The sequence below is a fragment of the Chelon labrosus genome (assembly GCF_963514085.1).
Source record: "Chelon labrosus genome assembly, chromosome: 4".
Taxonomy (NCBI): domain Eukaryota; kingdom Metazoa; phylum Chordata; class Actinopteri; order Mugiliformes; family Mugilidae; genus Chelon; species Chelon labrosus.
Window position 1 is genome coordinate 12,005,315 of NC_140340.1, and position 17,709 is coordinate 12,023,023.

Here is a 17,709-nt window from a genome sequence, read left to right on the forward strand (position 1 = left end):
AACACTCACTGTGGTGTGTGACTGACGTACAAGTCCAGGACCTAGAAACAGAAGTCTGTTTCAATATGAACTTCCTGTAATGGTTGAAATCACTGCAGGGCACCGTAGAACACACTTAAGTTTCTCAAGTTTCACTTAAGTTTCAGACACAGGGAGATGCAAACTCATTGCTGTGAGTCATCAGTGCTAACCACCACGCCACAGTTCCTCAGTGCCTAAGCTTAGTATTTGACATGTTTTTTCCTCTTTCTGGATTGTATGATATCACTGCAAGTTGAATACAGTATAATGTAATGTGTGTTACTTGATACGAAAATGTAGGAAACTGGGTCTTATTTCGATCTTACTGACGCGCTGTGTCGGTGGGCCGATGCTTTCTTGCTGTGAGGCATCAGTGCTAACCACCACACCTCTGTGCCGCCACCATTCAGTTCAGGTCATTTCAAATTTTTTCAATTCAAGGCCGAGGCCACAGTGGCAATGAAAAACCAGGAGCAGAATTCATGGGGGACCCATCAGATTGAATCCAGCCTGGTGGAGAAACAGAAAAAAGAGGGAGGTGGGAGAGAAGCAGATGAATTCTTAAAATGCTGCATGCAAACATAAGAGTACACGATACTAGCATGATACACTGACAATGGATAAAAAGAGAGCCAGCATTCAAAGTATTATCTGTAGAAAAGCTCAGTGGGCAAACAGTCTGCGCATAAAGTGTTACTGTTATAAAAAAGGACATCAGCACGGATGTAGAAAACTATGTCAGCAACCATAGTTGTTGTATTACAGCTGAGGTAGCTGGCACAATGTACGAATACATGAGGTTTCAAGTAAGCTATTATCTGTCACAGTTAGGTAGGAATGGATAACTGTAAGCAATGAACACCCAGCAGGTTGGTGGGGGCCAAGAGATCAGAAATACGCAACTCTGCAGATCAGAAACATGCAGCTCCAGGCCAGGGACATTCACACCACGTGATAACCAGAGAATTTAACTTAGTTAGTGTTTATTATTAACAATATTAATAATTATTCATGCGGTGCAATTAAAATGCTTTATTGTTCCCCATATGCAATTTAATGTACACACACATACAATACACATAAAGCAAAATTATTCAGAAACTGTGGGAAATAATCACTTTAAGTTTAAAACCTTGAATTTGAGCATGTGAACATGTTTCCTGGAGGCACTCCTGCTCACTGGCAGCACATAATATTCCTTGTTTGGAGCAAATCTGAGATGAGTGGCTCAGCGAGGACGCTGAATGCTTGACCGTTAGTTTCAGTCTGAGTTAGGAAGGCAGTGAACTGCACAAGGACAGATGTAAACTGTGATGTCCTTACCTCTGTTGTTTTATGGAGCTCCAGTAAAAACAACATTTCAATCCCCCACCCCATTTTTTTTTTTTTTCTTCCAGGAACTACTTCTGCCAGCATTTTTCTCTGCAACATAAATGAGACAGACTCTTTGTGGTTTGAGGTTTGGAGCAGTTGGAGTGTGAAGAGTGACTGTTTATTGAACTTTGGATTCAGGGGTCGATGTTTCACTTTTGGATGCCGCTTCGTTTATGTTGACAATAAGGCTTCTGGACATTAATGAAGAATAAAATAAAGCGGTCTGTCTGGACTGTGAACACATTCTTCTCATAACTTCCTGGCTGGAGTTAACCTTATTCCTCATCTGAGAGCAATGCATTTTTGGGACAAAAAAAAAAATCCTGTCTGGGGGTATCAGACGGAGAAATGCTGAGAACGTTTTTCCATTAACTCTGGGCTTAGAATAACTGAAGCTGCTGATATGATATGACTCTTGGGAAGGAAACGATGAGGATATTTTTGAGGCGGTCGGATTTCGCAACTATTCTCACATACTTCCTCGTTGCGGGTGCGGCTTGACAGGACAGCATCCACCAGGGGAATAAAGCGAGTCGGAGTGACGGTGGCACTTCCGGTTTCAACTTTAAAAATAATAATTTAGTAAAGAAAAGAGATACATACCGAATCAGTGTCATCCTACGAATTATAAGTCATATCTGAATTATTGGTCTTTTCATATATTTTTTTTAAAGCACTTAGGCCTAATTTAAAGCTTTTGAGTTGATTTCCATAGCTTCCTATTTGCCACATTTATCGTTTCATTCATTGTCTGGTTCCTCCGTTTTTTTTTAACGCATGCACTACTATGGTATGTATTGTTTCCTGTTAATCGATAAAGTCTGATAATAACGTCAAAACTTAATCGAGAGCCACCTCTTGGAGGGTTCTGTCCCGACTTGCTTTTATTGTGAAAGGGCCTTCCGGTTCCTGTTCGCGGCCATAGGCTGCAGCTTATCTGAACGGCGTGAAGTAGTTGTGTGCCAGTGTAAAGTCTGTGACAGTGGCACAGTGACGCGGTCAGGTGAGTACGGCCAGTGGAGTGGAGTGGAACTTTCGCAATCACAGGACACTGGTGTCGTGAGCAACTCACACACTGAGGCTGTTGATGAAAACTGAGCGACATTTCTCCCTGTTCAAAGCGAGGTAAGATTCTCCTTTTATGGATTATGATTAAGTGTTGGTTAATGACTGAGCATATTTTGGCGGCTTACTGGCGCCTTTGTGGGCAGATTTATTTTAAACAGTTCAAATAAAAATATTCTACTTGTAGTCTAATAATAATACTAATAATAAAGATCAACTGTACTGCTATGGTAGTGTGAAGATGACTGTTAACCAATGCTAAAATGGCTATAATTAGAATCATGTGTATTGATAATGATTGTAAAAATTAAATCAGTATATTATTTGACATATATCATGTAGTTAATACTATTTTTTTGGATTATGTGGGTACTCCAGAGACCTGTACATTTCCACACCGGCTTCACATGCTGCAGCAAGTTATGTCTTGCCCACTTGAGTTTTTATCTTGAAACCTGCCAATGTTTCCACTGTCTTTATCAGCTTTAAACCCTTATAAGTTTCACAGCTATAGGTGCACGTCAGTTCTTATCTCGGGTTGTGGAGGTTTCCTTTGAAACTGAAGCAACTGCTTAATCCAAAAGGAAATCAGCCGTTGATGCATTTTTTCCCCTTTCTTTCCCCAGTTCCCCATATTGCGTATTTTAAGTAAGCTAAAATGTTTACAATATCCGCCTGCACTTCTAAATCGGCGACTCTCTGTTGAACGTAAGGATCAAATGTTAGAGCTCACTACTGCCTGTTAAATCTCAACATTCCTTCTCTGTTTTCTCTCACAGAGCTCCCACTGGTTTTCCAAAATGTACTCTATGAGGAAAGTGTCTCATAGATAGCACTTACTGGACTGTGACGTGGAGATGCACACTTTGACTGTCTTGCTGACAATATGCATATGGATACAAACAAAAGCTGCCTCAGGACAGCACACATGCCCCTCTGCTCCTCGCAACCTCGTGGATTTCACTGTAGAATATTTCCTCCCCCACTTCCAAACAGACAGTCCCATACAGAACATTGAAGTCAACCGGCATGAAAACCCATCAGAGATGTATGTTGCATGCCAGAATGTAATATTGGCAGTTGACCATTCCATGAAAAAACTCTGGGAGGTGAAAACTGGGCCCGTTGGCAGTCCTGATTGTGAAACATGCCAGGCGTGTGACATAGAAACTGATCCTGAGGATCCAGTGAATACAGACAATGAGGTTCTACTTTTAGATCCTGCTGGATTTCTCTTGCCATACTTGTACATTTGTGGAAGTACTCATCATGGGATCTGTTACTTTATTGACATTAGCTCTCCACAACCTGAGCCTAAGTGTTTATACAGAAAAGAGCAAAACTCTCCGGTCAACTGTCCTGACTGTTTGGCTAGCCCACTCGGCACCAAAGTCACCATCATTGAACAGGGGGCCACATCGCTATTCTTTGTAGCGGCCTCTGTCAATGGAAAAGTGGCGCAGAGGTACCCGAGGAGGTCAATATCTGTGATGAGGCCACTTTCAACTGAGGACGGCTTTCACTTGGTCACAGATGGCTTTACAGTGCTCCCCAGTCTACGTGATTCTTACAGGATTGACTACATATACAGTTTCTCCACCGACGACTATGTCTACTTTCTGTCCCTGCAGAGGGAAAATCCCTCCAAGAGCAATTCACCTTTTCAGACTCGTCTGGGACGGCTTCCCAAATTAATCCCAGAGGTGTGGATGTACAGGGAGGTGGTGCTGGAGTGTCGGCACGAACCAAAGCGCAGGAGGAGACGGAGAGGTACTTTCAAGGACATCGTGTATAATGGGCTGCAAGCGGCACATTTTGGGCGAGCAGGGAAGGACTTGGCCGACGAGCTGAGGGTGCAAGAGAGTGAAAATATCCTGTTTGGAGTGTTCGCAAAAGTGAATGAGCTTGGTCAACCCCAGAAACACTCAGCCCTGTGCGCCTTTCCTTTGACTCAAGTAAACAATGCGATTGACCGGGGCGTGGATGCCTGCTGTAAGTCTGGGTCAGAGCAGCTGTCCAGAGGTCTGTGCCACTTCCAACCAAGTGAGAGCTGCCCACATGAAGTGAGTAACTTTTTTTTATATGTCACCAGAGCAGAACAACAGTACAAAGTTCACCCAATACCCAGACAGGAAGTGACCTATCCAAACAGACATTGTGTAATTAAGTCACCTGTGATCAGTGTACTGTAGTTGACAGTGTTGAACAATGAGGGATTTTATGAGACACACTTCAGTAAGTCCATAAAGTGAATCTCGACGCCAGAATGTTCAATGGGGACTTTGAGGAAGGTGTGTATGTGGGAAGGAGAGCGGGGCCAGATGAGAGAACAGGGAGGGGTGGATGAGTCAGTAGTGGGTCCTGCACATTGCCACACCATTTCTCCGCTCGTACGTTCCAGTTTTCTCACTGAAAGAGTTGCAGCTGTTTACAGAACAAAGCTTTGTCATCAGATATGTACAGTATATCACGATGAAACGCTCAGTGATCACACTAGGAATGTATTTTGTTTTTCTTAACCGGCAAGGTGCCAGAAGAGAAAATGAATGGAAGTGAAAAACGAAACCGTTGGAAGGTTCAATCCTACCATCCAGACGTTCCTTTTTAAAACACTTTGAATCTGGCTACAGTTCCTGACAACACACACACACACACACACACAAAAAAATAAAGGTGTGGCCTTCTCCTTTTATGGTGTTCAATCTGTGTCCTTTGAGCTCTCGCAGACATGTGTACACCTACAGGAATGCGTGCCAACAAACACAAGTTATAAATCCCGCTGATAAAAAGGTGGAATTTCAAGGGGAGGGTTCGTGTCAGACTGCGCCTGTCTTCTACGCATTTTTATTTGAGCAGGAAATTGGAAGAACGCTGAAGAAGAGAGGGGTGGCGTGAAAAAAAAATTTTTAATCACTTGCTGAAAACAATCGTAAGGCTGTAACTGAACTTGGGAATTGGTATTTCCAGAACTTTGAAATTCAAAGTGACATCCAATGGTGTGATTATTGGGCATTCAAGTGGGAGGCGGACTGGGGCATGCTGCGGCAGGCCAGCTAAAACTGCTTTGCAGTGGAATGTTTACCATCACTTTAACGTATCCTGTCTTTTTGAGTAATAACCTTCTTTGTGACTTACACTCTGCCAACCAGCCACCTACTCTATTTCCTCTACTGTTTTATGTGTGTGAACGTATAAAAAGTCCAGTTTCAGTAGCACAGAGTATCCACTGAGAAACAGTCACAGATTCAACAGAGCGGGATTCACAGCTTATGACCTTCCTCTCACAGCTTGTTACCATGACTGGAGGCGAGGAGCGCTTCCTCTTTAAAAGGATAAATTAAAATTCTCTCTGTTTGCTCTTTCTATCCCACTTCTTCTCATGCAAGGTTATGCATGTGCTGGTATATATCTCTGCGTATGGAGGACCGGTGTTAGTGGAGGCAGGGATACAGGAAGGTCTGACTGTGTGTGTGACTGTGTTTTTCCAACCTGCACAGAGCTCTGAAGGAAATGACACGTGCGCTGCCAAGGCCACTCTGGTGTCAAAGCCGCACTATAGAATAGACATATTCAACAACCAGATGAGAGACGTCCTGTTCACCTCTGTCCTGGTCAACACTATTGGGAATCATACTCTGGGGCATTTTGGAACGTCAGACGGCAGGATACTGCAGGTAACGAGCTGTGCTAGTGAGCTGGAACGCATTATACTAAATATATTTCAGTCAGTCTTTTTATTTTATAACGTGCCCAATAAGAGAAATGTGATAGTCTGTGGTGATTACACCCAATCGAGACATGATTGGGGAATAGAGGGTGGGATGTGATGAGAAGAAGAGGATGCTGGAGATCTGCATGGGATGAATAGTGGGCTCTAATGAGCTCAACTTGGGCCCTGGATGTAAAGAGGGTAAACTGTAATGACAGATGACAGCCGCAGAGGAGAGCATATCTACAGTTTGACAGCACTGACATGATTGAGATAGTGAGGAAATTTTAATGACTAAGCCAAAAACTCCCATAGTCAGTTGATTAGAGAAGCAGGAAGAAAGAATGAGCTGTAAATGAGAGATGATAAAGATAGTCTTCCTGATTGAACTTGAACGCTGAGCTTCATTCATTTTTTTTTTCTGCTTTCTGTGGGTGCATGGTATGATTTCTATTACTAAGAATCAGTGTAACGTTACTTCTCCATTTCACTGTTTTAGGTGATTCTTACAAGCCTTTACAAGCCTATTATTTTTGCCAACTATTCACTGGGAGACGTTGGAGTATCCAGGTCAGCAGCTGTGTACTCCAAGGATTCACTTCTTTTTGTGGCTGGAAATAAGGTAAATTCTGCAATAACTGCAGCAGGTACTGCTCATCTTTGGACTGTTTTCCTCACTGTCATTACTCAACCTCACCCTCATCTTACTCTCTCCACAATCAAGATGTTCAGGGTGCCATCCACAGGACCTGGGTGTGCACATTTTTTGACATGCTCCATTTGCTTGACGGCCCCACACTTCATGAACTGTGGCTGGTGTTCAGGAATCTGCTCAAGGCAGCACAACTGTACCTCACAGTGGAACAACCACTCCTGCGCACCTGTCATAACAGAGGTAGATCAGCTGATTACCCGTGAAGCAAAATGAGTCGCAGAGTTGCACCGATCACGCTGGATGTACAGTTTACGGCCGCTGTATGTTAACGCTTTTATTTTCAGGTTTTCCCCAAAACAGTACCTGCTGGAGGAGAGACAGAAGTGACACTGTGCGGTGCAGAGTTTCAGTCTCCTCTGCGGCCGGCCATCATCAGCGGTGTGACCCACATCATTACTGTGGGCTCTTCGAGCTCTGGGACCTCGTGTACTGTCCTGCCTGAAAAGAGCAGCAGTAACAGGTGAGTAGCACACTTAGAAAACTGCGCTCATAAATCCGCTCGCAGTCAGTTTTCTCAGCTTTTTTGTGAAAAAATACTGCACACTGTTTGCCAGAAACCGACAAGGTAGCTGCTGGTTAGCGGTGTTAAATGTCGATTATGATTATTATTATTATTTGACTCCAGTCTTGTGCAGAAACTAGTATCATTTGCTTGATCGGCTGTTGGCAGCACAGTGAATGAAATTGTTTCTCCAATTCTCTATCTTTCCTTTTTCCAGTGGTTTACTTTTCAAAACAAAAAGCCAACTTTGTGGCAGTGTACTGCATTTTTTAAATAATCCAATAGAATTGTAATGTTTCATGTAATTTAAGACATTTAATTCCTCAATTAAATGAAACACATAGAACTGGACAACATCAAATTGAGTTTTAAAAACAACTGGAGGCATGTTTTTGTTACGTGACCACATTTGCCGTTGTTTAATTTCTCAGCAGACAGAATTGATAGACAGCATCTTTCCTTGTGTTCCTTATACAGGCTGGTTTGCAAAATTCACGGCAAAAGTTCAAACCAGGAGCTCAACATAACTCTGGAAGTGCACGAGGGAGAAGTGGAGGGCCGCTACTCAATCGAAGGCACGGCTCAGATGTCTGGCTTCTTTCTTGTGGTGAGGATGACGCCTGTTTCTAAAATTTCCCATTCAGTACAGAATACGTGTTTGTGGAAGTATTGTCTATAATGAAATATTGGATTGTAATGTGAGGTATTTCACTTCGGTTGAATCAGGAGCCCCGCATAACAGAAATCAAGCCCGACCACGGACCCATGTTTGGAGGAACAACGGTCACGCTAACGGGCAGATATCTGAATTCTGGGATACAGAGAGAAATTGTCTTTGCAGACAAACAGTGCAAAATTCTAAGGTGAGCAACACAAATGACTGGATTGTTGTCTACATGTCTACAAAAAGTCTCCGATTCACTGGGGACAGTCACAGTTTTCTGCATTTCTTAGGTCATCTGCAATTTGGGAAGCAGCTCTCAAATACTTTTGTGCTGTGTGAGAGGCCAGCCGGTAGTTGTAGTTCTCAAGGAACCTCCCCAGTGGACTCCAAGAAGTTCCACTGGCCAAAAAGTTGGACCTTTATATTTGATTATCATGATTTATCTTGCTTTTAGTGTATCTGAAGGAAGTGGGGCCTTGTCTTCAATTACCTGCCAAGCAGCAGCTGCAGCAGTTGTCAGGGAAGTGCCTGTGAAAATCTTAATTGACAGCCTACAAGTGACTGCCCCGATGATGTTCTCCTACAAGGAAAACCCTGTTATAACGTCTGTACATCCCAGCTGCAGTTTCCAAAGGTAGGACTCTCTAACCTCAGTTCATTGTCAAAATGAAACACTCATCATAAGACAAAGTCAAAGTCAATGGTATAGTAACACGCTCGTTTGTGCTACTAAACAGAGGCTCCAGGCTGGTGATAGAAGGTCAGAACCTCGACCCTGCCTACAAAACTGTGGTTCAGTACACTCCCAAGAATCTGAACAGAGGACCTCTTCAGCAAGTATGTAATTCCATTTTTTCCATTTTGAGTAAATCTTCTTCTTTTAACATTTATTTAAATCAAACCCCACCAAGTAAACGTTGTCTCGTGACCAGAGAAGACCAGGTCTATACTTAATAACTTAAAGTTAAAATACATATGCGTTTATTTCATTTGAGGTCTGCAATGGCACAGTTAATACCACACATATGGAGTGCTGGGCCCCTACTTTTCCAGAGGAATGGTCAGACGAAAACATGGTGACGGGAGAGATTTCTATTCACATCGAAGGAAAAAGTAACCTGTGGAGGAAGCGCTTTGATTACCACCCTGACGCCAAAATCATTCCCTTTGAAAATGATGACAGTGTGCTGCCTCTAAAACCAGGAGAAACCGAGGTTTCACTGCACGTACGTATTTTTTTTCCAAATCAGTTTATTACTACTTGCACAGTTTGACAGCTTGCATTAAAATCTGAACAACGGTAATACTTTACCAGCTTGATTGTTAATACATGTTCACAACAGCATAGCAAGCTGAACGCAGTCCAAGCTTGTATGAAGATCCAAATGACCATTGGTGGGGTGGACTGCCACGCCAAGGTACTGGTAAATGAGCTGACCTGCAGGATTCCCAAGGGCCTGGATATCCCCAGCAATGGACTGCCCGTCGACGTAAGAAAGCCTGCTTTTAAAACGCCTCTCTTAACCTGATTCGCCTGTGAACTTTAAATGGATACTAAACAATAAGTATCACTGCTCTAGGTGTCTGTGAACGGGGAAGTTTTCAATGTGGGCACAGTAGTCTTTGATGACAACCACAACAAAACTGTGATTGCCGGCATCGTCCTGGGCATCCTCGCTGCACTGGTAGCAGGTGCTGGCCTTGCATTAATGGTGATGATTCATTTAAGGAAGAAAAAGAGAGGTGAGTAAAGTTCTCCAAAGCCAAAATCCTTACCTAATGGACTGGATGTATTCTGTGCTGTCATCTGTATATAATTTACCAGATTTTTATTTCTTTACTGTTCAGTGATTTACTTTATAATAAATACATCCTTTCAGCCAACATAGAGAGCCGCTTATCGACAATGTTGTCACGTAACCGCATGGGGAGTCATCTTGATGCCTCTCCTACAGGTGACTATAGACGAGGTGAGACACACACACATACCTGTTAAAAATACTCAATATGTATAAACCTAAAACACAGAATAGCATGGCTTAGCTTAGTCTGGTTTAGTTTATTTATAGCTATATGTGGCAAAAGTCACCAAAATGAATAGATGTGGATAGTATCTTTGTTCCGGAACCCCCAAACTGTACAATCAAATGCTTCTGCTTTTCTTTTTCACCTTTATCTGCTTTATTTCAGTTTCCTTTTCCTGTTTGTGTGGTTTATTTCATGCGTAACAGTTGATCTGTCCCATCAAACGTCTGGTTCAGGAGGAATGGCCTTCCAAGGTTTAATGTACGCCGCCAGCTATGATCATCTGTCGGTCCCTTTAATGCCCCGGGACAATATATCCATGGTTAGTTTGAGTTCGGACCTCCTTGAAGAGGTCAAAGAAGTGCTGATTCCTGCTGACATGCTTCGAATTGAGGATAGCCAGATCATTGGCAAAGGTAAGCCTCGTGTGTTGTTCTTTTTTATTTTTTATTTGTTAACACTGTAAGTGAAAGCTTAGCACAGATGTTCCACTCAGCCGCTTTGTCCTCCTAAACAGGTCACTTTGGAACAGTTTATCACGGATACCTGATAGACAGTAATAAACAAGAAACCCACTGTGCTGTTAAATCACTGAACAGTAAGTTAATTTACTTTCTAACGTGAATCAGGATTATGAATTCTTGGCTGGTAGATGCGTTTGCTTAAAAGCATGCCTTTTATTAACAGGGATCTCTGACTTGGGTGAAGTGGATCAGTTCCTCAGAGAGGGCATCATCATGAAAGGCTTCGACCACCCCAACATACTGTCTCTGCTGGGCATCATGCTGCCCAAAGAAGGGCTCCCTCTGGTGGTCCTGCCATACATGAAGCACGGAGATGTGCGCCACTTCATCCGATCCGAGAAAAGGGTAAATTAAACAATGCAGCTTATTCACCAGAAGGGTCATGAATGTGAATATGTGCTGCATTAACCTGATTAAGGGGTTTCAGCACGTGTGCTTGGACTGCAGTCAAGATTTCTTTGTCCTCCGCAGAACCCAACAGTGAAGGACCTGATTGGCTTCGGGCTTCAAGTTGCTAAGGGCATGGAGTACTTAGCCCTGAAGAAATTTGTTCACAGAGACCTGGCTGCACGTAACTGCATGTGAGTGTGAATCATACTCTGATTGCTAGCCACCCCCCCGCCCCCCAACAAGTCATTGAAAGGCTTTGTCCGACTGACCATGGCCTGCCTCACCACTGATGATGAAATACCTGTGTCACCCACAGTATTTGAGATTTTATAAAAGTGCACGTACAAATGCAGTTTGTTCTTTTTTTTTTTTTTTTTTTTTTTACATTTGTCAAAGCCAAATATATTTCCTAATACTGATTCAGTACTTTTTTCATTTTCTTAGTTTAGCTTAGTTAAAGAGATAGATTGATGCTATGTGTTGTCTGACTTTTAAGCTCTTTTCTCTTTACAGGCTGGATGAAACCTTCACGGTGAAGGTGGCCGACTTTGGCATGGCCAGAGACATCTATGACAAGGAGTACTACAGCATCCAAGATCACAAACGGGTGAAGCTTCCCGTGAAGTGGATGGCCATTGAAAGCCTGCAAACGCAGAAGTTCACAACCAAGTCTGATGTGGTGAGTGTGCTTGATCTCGTCAGGCCCGCAGAAATATGTTCATCTTCGTACTGACAACACTTACTCGCCTGTATGTTTCTCAGTGGTCGTACGGCATCTTAATGTGGGAGCTTTTAACCAGAGGTGCGAGCCCATATCCGGATGTGGACCCCTATGACATCACGCACTACTTGTTGAAGGGGCGTCGTCTTCCGCAGCCTCAGTTTTGCCCAGATGCTCTGTAAGTATCCTACCAGCATCCAATAAGTATCACATACGCTTATAATGTCATAGCACAACTGCAGCTTGTTCTTATTCACTTTTCTTCAGGAGCCTTAGTTCTACACTACATTACACTGTAAAGCATATGTGTCAAACATACGGCCCGGGGGCCAAAACCGGCCCTCCAGAGGGTCTAATCTGGCCCGCGGGATGAATTTGCAAAGTGTAAAAATTACATTGAAGACATTAACTGCAATTTTTCCAATAAAAGTAACTGCTATTCCAAGGGTTCACACATATTTGTGGACATAACAACTGAGACCTAGAACTAAACAGAAATTGCAACTCTTTTTCTTAAGAAATGTGGTGTTTAGGGAAACATTTGGAGGGAAACATTTGGAGATGTCGTTATTTATAGGTTAATGCGCTATCGTGTTATTGGTCCAGCCCCCTTGACATCAAACTGGGCTGTATGTGGCCCCTGAATTAAAATGAGTTTGACACCCCTGCTTTAAAGGTTATAGCTAATGGATACTTATATTCAGTTCTCTGATGCTTTTATATATGCCAGCCTTCTGTGATTACCTCACCTGCTTTCATATTTACTCAAGTACCCACTCATTCACATGTTTACACAATTATTCATTCCACAGCTATTCAGTCATGCTGGCATGTTGGGACCCGGAGCCTGAGTGCAGACCTAGCTTCCATAGCTTGGTTACAGAAGTGCAACGCATCCTGTCCTGTCTGGAAGGAGAGCATTACATCAGTTTGAAGGTTACCTACGTAAACTTGGACCAGCCAAGGCCGTACCCCTCGCTGACCGGCTCTGCGGATGAGGCCGAGGCCTCAGACTTGGACACAGACAGTCACGCTGCCAGCTGAGAGTGCAACACAGGCACGAGCCGGAAAGCATGAAAGAAAAAGGGACAGCTCTCCTCGTCAGATAAATTGCCGACTGTGTCTACAAACCTGGGCACGTGGAACATTTGACTACTACTGATTTAAGCAATACTGTAGGTTTTATAAAAATCTAACTGGAGACAAAATCAGGCTGGAAGTTTGCCATCCTACATTTTATTTGTAGCAGAAGCAGAGACGACATCTGGAGGTGTTTTTTCTGACCTTCTGAAAACTACATGTGAATGAGACAAAATGAATGTAAATGGGCTTTCGCTTATATTTTTGTAAAATAAGATGTGCTGGTTATATACTCATAGAGTACGTCTCTAAGTCAGTGTATGAAACTGACTGACTGTTTTAGAACACAAACACAGGCTATGATACTGACTTTTGCGCAAGGGTCACACATTTTTTTTTTTTTTTTGCCATATGGGGATATAATGTAAGTTATATCTTTTCACGTACACCAAGGATGTAGAATTCATAAGAGGGAACATCAAATATCACAGATGCAGAATAACTCCCATCTACACTGATTCAGGGACGCTGATAATAATAAAAAAATCTCTGCATCTAATAATACAGCAAACTCCCTGTGCTCTTCCTGTAAATATCACTAGAGGGCAACCAGTGCTTCAGTCTAAAAAATACTTGAGTTCCTGCTGCAGTGGAGCTCCACACCACAGCAGACACGCACACACAAATCAAGTCAATCTTTCTTCACAATTTATGTAGCAAAATTCTTTGTCTCTTGCATGTAATTAAAATGATCCCCGGTCCACAAGGCAATTTATAAAGCAAGCACTGATTTTTCAACTTTTAGCCTAACAGTGTAATGCAGTTTTAAACAAAGACTTGGTCCATGTTGACAGGCAACAAGCTTTTCTACCAGGGACAATGAATTTGGTTCTGATATACTTGATTTTTTTCATTGCTGCATTTCATTCTTTTCCAATGATCTGATTTTACTTTAATTTCTTTGCACTAGGTTGCACTGTAAAGAGTGTTTTTATGCTGGAAAATGGTCGATTACACATACATAGAAATGTCTCTAACCCTGCCTTATCCCGAATAAATATATTTTTAAAAAAAGTGCTGCAGACGAAGATGTTCCGCCTAAAAATCATTTGAAGGGGTTTTGTTTTGATTGCTTCTAAAAGTGCAGAGCGCGATACCGTGAGAAAAGTACAAAAGTTCTTTGTGAGAGTGGATGATCAAACTCAAAAGTGATGCTGAGTGCAGTGACACGGGTCTGATGGAGCACAGCTCTTGTTCTCTGCCAGGTACATGAGAGGCAAAACACACTCTGTTAGAGGACTGAATTGTGTCAGCTCAACCCCCCACGCTTCTGCTTAATCTGTGTATCTAACATTTGAATATTGAACATTTATGAATAATTTATGGATCCGAAGAGATATATTCTTTAAAAATCTTGCCTTAAGGTACTGAAATAGTGACAATAGTAATGACAACATCCAGAGGGGTTCAGACAGAAGTTTGACTTTTAAAACTAAAGTGCAGTTTCTAATAAAAAAAAAAACTAAACAGGAAGCCATAATTGCATAAGATACACCACCTAGCCAAAATAAAAGTCGCCACCAACAAAAAAAAAAAAAACATTCTAATATTTCGTTGGACCCCCTTTAGCTTTGATTACAGCACGCATTCTCTGTGGCATTGTTTCGATAAGCTTCTGCAATGTCACGAGATTTATTTCCATCCAGTGTTGCATTCATTTTTCACCAAGATCTTGTATTGATGATGGGAGAGTCTGACCACTGCACAATGCCTTCTCCAGCACATCCCAAAGATTCTCAATGGGGTTAAGGTCTGGACTCTGTGGTGGCCAATCCATGTGTGATAATGATGTCTCATGCTCCCTGAACCACTCTTTCACAATTTGAGCCCCATGAATCCTGGCATTGTCATGCTGGAATATGCCCGTGCCATCAGGGAAGAAAAAATCCATTGATGGAATAACCTGGTCATTCAGTATATTTAGGTAGTCAGCTGACCTCATTCTTTGGGCAACATAATGTTGCTGAACCTAGACCTGAGCAACTACAGCAACCCTAGGTCATAGCACTGCCCCCACAGGCTTGTACAGTAGGGACTAGGCATGATGGGTGCATCACTTCATCTGCCTCTCTTCTTACCCTGATGCCCCCATCACTCTGGAACAGGGTAAATCTGGACTCATCTGACCACACGACCTTCTTCCATTGCTCCAGGGTCCAGTCCTTTGAGTTCCCTTCACATTGTACGTGTGGAAATGCTCTTATTTTCACTATTAAACAAAGCCCTGAGTTCTACTGTTGTTTTTCTTTGATTTGATTTCACCAAACGTTTAAGTGATCGCCGATCATGATCAATCAGGATTTTTTTCCGACCACATTTCTTCCTCAAAGACGTTGGCTCCCCACTATCCTTCCAGTTTTTAATAATGCGTTGGACAGTTCTTAACCCAATTTTAGTAGTTTCTACAATCTCCTTAGATGTTTTCTCTGCTTGATGCATGCCAATGATTTGACCCCTCTCAAACAGACGAACATCTTTTCCACAACCACAGGATGTGTCATTCGACATAGTTGTTTAAGAAATGAAGAGCTACTCATTGCATCAGTTGGGGTTAAATAACTTGTTGCCAGGTGACAAATAATCACCCATGCAGTAATTATCCAATAGGAAGCTCGTACCTATTTGCTTAGTTAAGTCCAGGTGGCGACTTTTTTTTGTGTTTGTATTTACAGGGGATTGGTCACTTATTGCTTGCACTCTTTCAAACTCATTAAAGCTCCAAAGAATTAATTTGGCTACAACTGAATTGAATTCAAATCATCCAAATTTTTTTATGGGCAGCTCATGATGAAGATGAATCCACAAGGAGGAAAGGACACAGCAGGTAACTGTTCCACCGTCTACAAGCAGCAATGCAAAAGGCAGTTAAAGTCTTTGGTCTTCAAGTGTTATACTGCATTAAATCCAGATTTGTCCTCTATATTGTTTTGTGATTAACTTTCCAATGTGGCTGTTGTGGACTGCATGAAGACGTTAGCATTTGAAATAAAAATCTGGCATGTAAATAAGACACTGGCCTTGAAACCTGAAAGCTATAGACGAAGGATTGGTGTCATGTTTGGAAATGAAAAGCACTTCAGTTGTAAAATAGAAACTGGTACAGTACGGTATCAAAACATGTCGTTTTTTTCTTATGATTTTGATTTTTTTAGATTTGTTTTTCCGTAGGGATGTTTCACTTTTCTTTGAGTTAGTTTCAGCAGATGTACTGGGCTGCCACCAGGTCTGACACTGTTATGCTACAAAAAACAAGGAAGTCAGTGTCACTTCTCTTATAAAATCCCTAAGGTATTGCAGGAGTACGTGATACTGTCTCTAAAACAAATGAATTGAACTGATTACAGCTCACACTTTGGGCTGACCTTTGGGCTGCGGGATGTATCTACATTTGCTTTTCTGGGAACATTATGCAATATTACACCTGTTCGAGTAATTTCTGCACACATAGAGGCACACAAATACCCGCTATCCAAACCCACAGTGAATAGAAATAAACTGCGCAGAGTGGAGAGCAGACCCCTGGTCTGAAATTCCTTTTGTTGCCTTCAAGTGTATATATTTATAAATATTTTACACTTTTATTTCACACTGCCCTGGTTCTGGAGCTGAGCTGGGTGGAAGTCTGCAAAATATCATACAGCAGCTGTTGTGTGAGCCATGATAAACTGGACAAGCGAAAGTAACTGTGAAAGAGCTTTTCCTTGTCCAGACTTGGTTCTGCAGTAGATTCGTCCATTTTTACAGACTAAGAAAAGTACAATGTGGACAGTTAATTCGCAATCTCAGTTGTCAAAAAAACATAATAAATGAAATAGTGACACTGGCCTGCAGATACACTGTAAGTAGATGGGAGGATTCATCAAGTATGTGCATGGGAGGAATGAAGAAGGGCAACATCCTAAATGTACCACTGCTTCCAAAGAGGCAAACAAGGCGGTTCAGATTAGTTGATGATGAGCTGCGTGAGCGGTAACGAATTGGTTCAGGTTAGAGATATCTAATTTCCGATCGGAGACACTGCTCGGAGCTTATTGGCCTACAGAGATGCAATAACAAAACGTAAAGCGTGCTTGACAAATGAGCTTCGGGCCACTGACGCTCAAAAAGCAAGATGGCGATGAAGCTCTCCTGACATGTCTGTTCATACTGTTGCTCTGTGATTCACCTCTGAAGCTCAATGGGAATAATGCGGTCATGAAGGGAGGCATTTCACCGTCGCGGTAATACCTGGGATCAGATAATCCGCATTGCAGCACTTGGTATAACATGGCCTGAGGAGTGGTGGAAAAAAAAGAAAGAAAAGAAGTTACCTGGATTACTGTTGTTGAACCTCTCCTTGCAGATATTTTAAAATGGATTGTGTATGCATCTGCACTCGTTTTTCTTCACTGCTCAAGGTCTCCAGTTTTTTTCAGGATCTCGATCAGAAGTGTACTGCAGAGCAGAAGGAGGCAAGCAGAGAAAACACAACAAGAGACTGCGTATTTGACTAGCAACTAACAAACTGACACCGGTCTAAAAACACATTAACCAAATCAAAAAATACGGTACATACAGCATAATCAGAAGAACTGAATGTTACCATCTTCATAAGTTCTGTCAAATATATTGTAATCTGGTAGGTTCGTGTTGCGTTTACACAGTCTGATGTTGTTTTTCTTAAGTAATGAGCCAAATCATTTGCAAAATATCCTGCAAGTGGGTTTGCACACTTCCTCACACCGAACAGAGTGAATCTGCTATCCTTGAGCTTGTGTACCATCGGCAGCTACCTGAATAGCGAGGCAGTCTTCCTCCCTCTCGCTTGCTCTTCTCCATTGTTGCGCCGCATTCAGAGGGAGGATGAGGAGCTGGGAGGT

General features: G+C 42.4%; 2 protein-coding genes across 5 annotated transcripts in view; one reads left to right on the forward strand and one right to left on the reverse strand.

Moving 5' to 3' along the window:
* uba7 (ubiquitin-like modifier activating enzyme 7) overlaps positions 1-801 on the reverse strand; it is a 33,364-nt gene extending 32,563 nt beyond the window's left edge. The window contains exon 1 of the mRNA XM_084542089.1: positions 352-801. The gene's annotated coding sequence lies outside the window, so the exon portion shown is untranslated. The remainder of the gene's footprint in view (positions 1-351) is intronic.
* A 1,113-nt stretch (positions 802-1,914) lies between these two features.
* LOC311486629 (macrophage-stimulating protein receptor-like) lies at positions 1,915-14,349 on the forward strand. 4 transcript variants are annotated; one of them, XM_084542547.1, is made up of 21 exons: positions 1,915-2,520; positions 3,240-4,523; positions 5,958-6,134; positions 6,669-6,791; positions 6,894-7,064; positions 7,169-7,344; positions 7,864-7,993; positions 8,113-8,249; positions 8,505-8,684; positions 8,788-8,887; positions 9,046-9,276; positions 9,394-9,540; positions 9,631-9,793; positions 9,931-10,020; positions 10,282-10,491; positions 10,593-10,673; positions 10,763-10,944; positions 11,071-11,180; positions 11,503-11,668; positions 11,752-11,888; positions 12,523-14,348. In XM_084542547.1, exons 2-21 carry the CDS (start codon positions 3,318-3,320, stop codon positions 12,752-12,754), a joined length of 4,149 nt encoding a protein of 1,382 aa, XP_084398673.1. In that variant the 5' UTR covers positions 1,915-2,520; positions 3,240-3,317; the 3' UTR covers positions 12,755-14,348. The 4 variants fall into 4 exon arrangements, with proteins under 4 accessions (XP_084398673.1, XP_084398670.1, XP_084398672.1 ...); XM_084542544.1 differs by having other exon boundaries at positions 6,669-7,064; positions 12,523-14,349; XM_084542546.1 differs by having other exon boundaries at positions 6,669-7,064; positions 10,312-10,491; positions 12,523-14,349.
* Positions 14,350-17,709: the final 3,360 nt, after the last annotated feature.

Coding starts and splice junctions, on each gene's coding strand:
- LOC311486629 (XM_084542544.1), top strand. CDS start 3,318: ATGCACACTTTGACTGTCTTGCTGACAATATGCATATGGATACAAACA. Junction 4,524..5,957: donor GTGAGAGCTGCCCACATGAA/GTGAGTAACTTT, acceptor CAACCTGCACAG/AGCTCTGAAGGAAATGACAC. Junction 8,250..8,504: donor AAACAGTGCAAAATTCTAAG/GTGAGCAACACA, acceptor TCTTGCTTTTAG/TGTATCTGAAGGAAGTGGGG.